The sequence below is a fragment of the Arachis stenosperma genome, chromosome 9, assembly GCF_014773155.1.
Source record: "Arachis stenosperma cultivar V10309 chromosome 9, arast.V10309.gnm1.PFL2, whole genome shotgun sequence".
Classification (NCBI taxonomy): Eukaryota; Viridiplantae; Streptophyta; class Magnoliopsida; order Fabales; family Fabaceae; genus Arachis; species Arachis stenosperma.
The window spans coordinates 135,627,262-135,633,613 of record NC_080385.1 but is presented as its reverse complement, the minus strand read 5'-3'; the positions used below and the strand labels follow the sequence as shown (position 1 = coordinate 135,633,613).

Below are 6,352 nucleotides of genomic sequence, written 5' to 3'. Positions count from 1 at the left end.
AGTTTACTTTTTCATCATGAGAAGTGAGAAACATTTTCTTTTTTAACTTTTTGTGGTGACTTTTTTCCTCCGGGTGAATGAACTTAGATATTAGCCTACAGTTTAGCGTAGTTTAGGTGTTTTTTAAAGGGTACATAACTTATAATCTTTAGTTCTATTTTAGCTAAATTTTATCTGACATGTTAATTAATTTAAAGTTAAAATTTGTGGAAGACAATAAACATTTGAATGAGCCATAATTTAATTAATTAATACCCAGAAAGAGATTACATGCATCTAAGATAGCAAACTCACACAGAGAACCCGTAACTTTTATTTCATCTGATGAGTGATCATCATATAGCAGTAACTCAAACCTCTATCATATAGTAGTTAACACCCACAAATCAAAACCACGCAATCATTATCTTGATGAGTCTCTTTCTCTCTTTCTCTCTAGTGAATAGCATTGGTAGTGGTACTCCCATTGTGGCAGCACTTGTAACTGATGTAAATCTCCATAGTGTTGGGGCAATCAGGGCACTTTATAGTCTCCGGCAACTTGCCGGCGACGTTAGGAATCTCAAGGTGGGAGCATCTATGAGTAGTGCGCACTATCTTCTCATGATACTCCTTAAACGAGAACTCAAACCCTTTCTTCACCACAACCTCCTTCCACTTCTCAAACTCCGCAACGGTCTTCAATATGGTGCTCCCGTGGCCACTGAGGACCACGGAGGACCCTTTGCTGAGTAGGGCCCACCCAGTCTCGTTCTTGTAAGAGAGCATCTTCTGCACTTCTTTGGTTACCGCATCATCGACGGTCTTGTGAGCCTTGGTCACGAACAAGCTTTCTATGCCGCTCCAAAAGCGGCTTAGGAAGTTCTTGTCTTCTTTCTCAACGTTGAAGAGTTCGATGGTGATGTTTGCTTGCTTTATGGTGGCGTCGTTTGTGAGGGCGCTTGCGTATTTTGTGAACTCTTGGATCCACTCTTTGTCTTTGCCTCCATAGAAGAATATGTACTTTTGCTCTTTGATCTGCTTTTCATAAGAGTGTCTTTGTCATTAAAAAAAAATTATTAAAAAAATCAGAATAAGTAACTAATTTTTTATTTTTTATTATTAATTTAGTTTTAATTATAAAATTATTTTTTTTAATTCTTATTTTGTGGAGGATTTAGAGTTTGGAGTTAATATTTAGGATTTAAAAATTAAAAATTTAAAGTAAGAAATAATTTTTAAAAAATTAATTGATATTAATTAAAAAATTAAATTCTTAATTGAACTCAATAAAAATTCTTCTATGTTATTATTTTAAAAAAATAGCTTTTTAAAGCTAATTCTAATGTCAAATAGTGTTTAGATTTAAAAGACAAAATAATGAATGGATAAAAGTTTTAATTAGTTAATAAAAAATATGATGTAAAAAAATTATTAAATTAGTCATTATATATTTATATATAAATATATATTATTTAATTTATTTTTAGTATATATTTTATACGAATAACTTATGTGTTGGTTAATGTTTTATGTAAATACAGCATGATTTGTAATTAATTAATCAAATTGGAAATATTCTAATGGATTGTGTGTATACATGAAGCATGTACACTTACCCAAGATTCTAGGATGGGGTTCCTAGTGTTGGAAACAACAGAGTTAACCCAATGAACTTCGTTGTGAATCCTCTCTTCATCGGATTTTGTAAAGGGGAATGCTTTGATTCCATAAGCATGAATCAAATGGAATGCGTTTGTGTGAAGCACCTTTGATTGAGTGCTTAACACAACAACCATGGGCTTCTTCTTGAATTGCCATTCTTCTTTAATGTACTTGTACCCTGTTATGGTTCCAAATTGTTGCACCACTAACCATGGCATCTTGATTTTTAGAGAATCAAATTTCTTGCGTGCCTGCTCATTCCACTCCTCCACAATTGGAATCCACACAATCTTGTATTGGTCGTTGGTTTTGATTGAATAATCATAAACGGGTTTGAGTATTGAAATTTCTTCTTCGGTGATGTCTAGAGTGGAGATGAACAGGTACACGTTCTTCTTTTTTAGCTCACTGATGTCAACCTATACATATCGCAACAAATTAATTATATTGATGAATAATAAAAACTAATTAAGGATAAAAAAAAAAGCAAGGATATGCGCAATAATTGTGTCCAGTGTGCTGGAGGAATTTACGTTTGTAATCTCTAGAAATATCTAGTTTTCTGGTCTCTTCTGAAGGTTATTTATTTTTTCTACACCGTATAGGATAATGAACTTTACCTATTTAGAGTATATGAGTGTATGCCACAGGATATGATATGTGTATATACTATATAATAAAGCCTAAGTAATACAAAGGTAAGGATATAAATATAAAATAACAAGAAAACATCATTTATGTCCAATTATATACCATACATTGCAAAAAATTAATATAATAATAATATTAACATAAAAATATAAATACAAAATTAAGAAAAGATATTAACATTAATTATCTAACAGCATGTATGTGAATATTTATTAAATTATTATACAATCATCATTGATATTCATATAAAAATTTAAAGATAATAAAGTAAGAAACTATAATAAGGAGGTACACCTTATATTTTAGGGGGAGGGGGCAGTAAAGAAATATATACTTTTGCTTTATACTCACTCTATTGACTTTTTTGGCGTTATTGTTATCATGGCTACTTTATTCATAAGTGGGGTCAAACTCAATTTTAAGTGCGTTGATTTTAGAGTACGGGAATTAACCTAATAATTTTGGATCGAATAACTTTTGACCCAGTGACATGTATGGTCATTTTCACCGAGATGAAGCAACTCGTCCATCCACGTCACTTTTCCATCGCATCAAAGAATTAAGGAAAAAATTTTGCTATTATACATATACATAGTTTTACATACACATAGACTTAAAGCTGTCACACATTTTCTTAAGGAATACTTGTGTAAAACTCGGGCGGACCATTTATGAATCCATTATAAAATATTTTTGTTACATATTCAATGTTATTAATACTTGTAATTTATGAGTACCAAAAATTTATTTTCTATAAACATAAAATTCCACTATAAAATTTAAACGCTCATCATTTGGTACGTACGACAAATTTAAAGAGGGGTAACTCTTTTATGTGTAGGAGGCTAGGAGAGAACAATCCATAAATAAGAACTAATGTTTACACTTTGTTCCGTAAATTAATTTTTATATTTTTTATCAATTACTTTTAATATTAAAAATAAATAAAAATGCTAGAAATTAATATTTTATTAGAAAAAGTAAAAGAAGTTTTTATATTAATTTAAATATAAGACAATCATAATAAGAACAACCACTTAACATTTTTTTTAAATATACATAAAGATGATAAAACTACTAACCGTAGTCTTGGTGGCACCATCAAACAGTGGCTGTGGGGCATCGTTTGCGAAAATCAGGAACTTAATCACCTCTGTTATTTCAGTGGGGGTTTTGAACATTTTCCTCAGCGATTGGATGTATTTTGCCTCATCTGAAATTAAAGATACAAGAACAACATATAAATCACCTAATTTGCTTCTTATTCACAGCTCCAATAATAATCCTTTTTCCCTCCTAAAAAGAGTGAATTCAGCTTAAGATATTGTATGGAATTGGAATATTTTAAAAGATAATAAAAGAAATTTTACTTTTAATGTTAATTCTAAGAAAAATCTTAAAAAAATGAAAAATAATCGTTATATGTGGTATTGGTATACTTACTTATCTGCTGTCTGCACAGCGTGATTTGCTTCCTCAATTTGCTGAGGATGATATTGATCTTTTGACCATAGTGGGACAATTCTTGTTTGTGCTCTCTAAAGAAATCAACATATAAACCAATAGGAAAAAAATAAATCAAATCTTGTCCTATAAAGTGTGACCATCAGGTATTACCTATATTTATTTATCATAAATTATATCCATGTGCTAATTAAATTGCATGCAACTAGTCTTCTTGTCAATAGAATTAGAGTTTATTAGAGTTTGGTGGGGTTTAGGTAATTAATTAAAATAAATAATTACTTACGATTCAGTGGTGAGGCAATCAATCTGAGTAACAATTGCAACTATGGTGATGATGGCCCAATACACATCAACAGGAATTTGCTCAACGGCAGGCTCCAAATCAGGCACATCCTTGTGATCATAAGTGGAGAGCTTCTCCAACTCAAAGATCAACTCAATCACTTGCAATGTTGTTTTCACCAAATTGTTTAGCTCAATGATGGCTTGCCGGTGCTTTTGCACCGCCGCAGGCCTTGCCAATAGCGGTACTCTTTTCAGTACCGCTATTGACTTGGCCAAAAGATCTACTGGCTGCTGTTGAGCCAGCAGCCAAAACTCGCCGTATTCGAGAGAAAAGGCGGCGAGAGTGAGAACCGCTTTTGCATCCCACTCATAGTTTGAGAGCTTGTTGAGGATGGCTAGTGTGGTCTTGTGAGCAATTTCCTCACCCGGTGGCTTGCATGACATCTGTTCCATGGTATATAATTATTATAGTAGGTCACTATATTTTCATATTTTTATATTTTAATCTAATTCCAACTAAGTAGTAAGATTTTAGCTTTTATTTTGCTGTTTATTTAGTTAATACTGTAATTAAGTAGTTTAATTTTGGATTATGACCTCCGAGTAAATCTGCTTGAGGGTACAAAGTGGTGAGTTGAAATTGGGTTGGGGGGTTTTGTCATCTATGTTCTCCACGCTTGCTTGGGAACCCTGTAAAAATTTATTTACAAGCGTTTATAAAAATAACAAAATTAGTATGAGAAGAGGACAATGGAAGAGAGAACATATATAAAACAAACAATAAAACAAATTAATAATAAATTATAATATATGAATCTAAACCTGAACAACATTGTCAACAATTTGTGTTGAGCGTCTAAGGGTGTTTTCAACTAGGGTGAAAAGTGAGTCCACATCAAACTTGGTGTCAGTGTGGACATGGGTTGTGTAAATCTGCTCCAAGATTTGCTCATCGGACATGGTTAATGGGTTGTGCTCATTCTCACCACCACCAATTTGGAGCAGAGATTTTAGTGTGGCAGACATTTTAAGGTTTTTTGGGATTATCGGAGATATGATACGAATTGGTGTTTAGTTCTGCTGTTGTAGATGGTACTCCGAAATCCTATGGTATTTATAAGATGAAAATATGTTATTCTTTTTAAATTACTTTTAAGATAATTTTCAAGGGGCCAATTCGGTGGAGACTTGTGTATTGAGGGAAAAAGTTTTGGATGTAGAGCTCTAATACCATATCATGATACCATTCATTTCAAAAGTTTCAATTGATGAAAAAAAGGTAATACTAATGATTATATCTCTAATATTTCCTAAATCTCAATTATACATATTGTATAAATATTTCATTGGCTCTTCATACTTTTTCATTCTTTTTTTATATATCATGGGTGTATATATAGCACATCAACGTGATAATATATACAGAAAATAATAAAAATATTTAATAATTAATAATTAATAAATATTAAATAAAATAAATTTTGATTTTTTTTATTTTTTTAATATTCTCGTATAAAATAATACTATATGTTAATCATTTGTAATCTTCTCTCTTATTTTCAGTTTAGGTGTTAATGTTTTACAATGTGTGACTTTATTTTACCTGTAAAATTTATATTGTACTTGATATTTTTTCCGTATTTAAATCTGCAAATTATTTTCATGTGATCTCAAGAATGGTGATGTAATCTAAAACGTGTTTGTGATATGATTTATTAAAATATGATAGAAATAATCTATATATAAATCAAGAATAACAATTTCTGATAAATTAAAATAGCTAATAGCTAGCAATTTATTATAAATTCACACTACCCAAGCATAGACCTCCTAAAAAGTATCGCTGATCCAACATATCCGTGAGGGTAAAGAATTTAATATAGAATAAAGATGAATGATTTTGCTGGACATGAAAGTTTTTTTTGTGTATATACAAGTGGATGAATGTTGCAGAGGTGCAGGTACAATATGTAAGTAACATGTTAACTCAGCACGCAACTAATATATTAGACACTTGTCCAAATCTAATGCAACACACACTATCCATGTTTGACATGCGGCGCACATTCGTTCAACATACATCATGCATGATTTACACGTGGAAGAACGGCAGGCAACACACATTCTGCATGTTGTACACGTGGCAGACGCTGGTTGGATGGTATTGCAACACGTAACCTGTGAGGCGAGTCTTCTACTTATAAAAACCGAAGCTCATAACCATTTTGCTTCATTGTGAAAGAGGTGTTTCTCTCCAAGGTTGGTGCGATAGACGGCACTGCAAATATAGTGGTTTACCACAACA

General features: G+C 31.8%; 1 protein-coding gene across 1 annotated transcript; it reads right to left on the bottom strand.

The window, feature by feature from the left end:
• Window positions 1-223: 223 nt before the first annotated feature.
• Window positions 224-5,119, bottom strand: LOC130947344 (protein SIEVE ELEMENT OCCLUSION B-like). The gene is made up of 7 exons (XM_057876020.1): window positions 4,870-5,119; window positions 4,645-4,737; window positions 4,046-4,491; window positions 3,739-3,833; window positions 3,378-3,508; window positions 1,599-2,063; window positions 224-1,017 (listed from the first exon to the last, which is right to left on the bottom strand). Exons 1-7 carry the CDS (start codon window positions 5,071-5,073, stop codon window positions 436-438), a joined length of 2,016 nt encoding a protein of 671 aa, XP_057732003.1. The 5' UTR covers window positions 5,074-5,119; the 3' UTR covers window positions 224-435.
• Window positions 5,120-6,352: the final 1,233 nt, after the last annotated feature.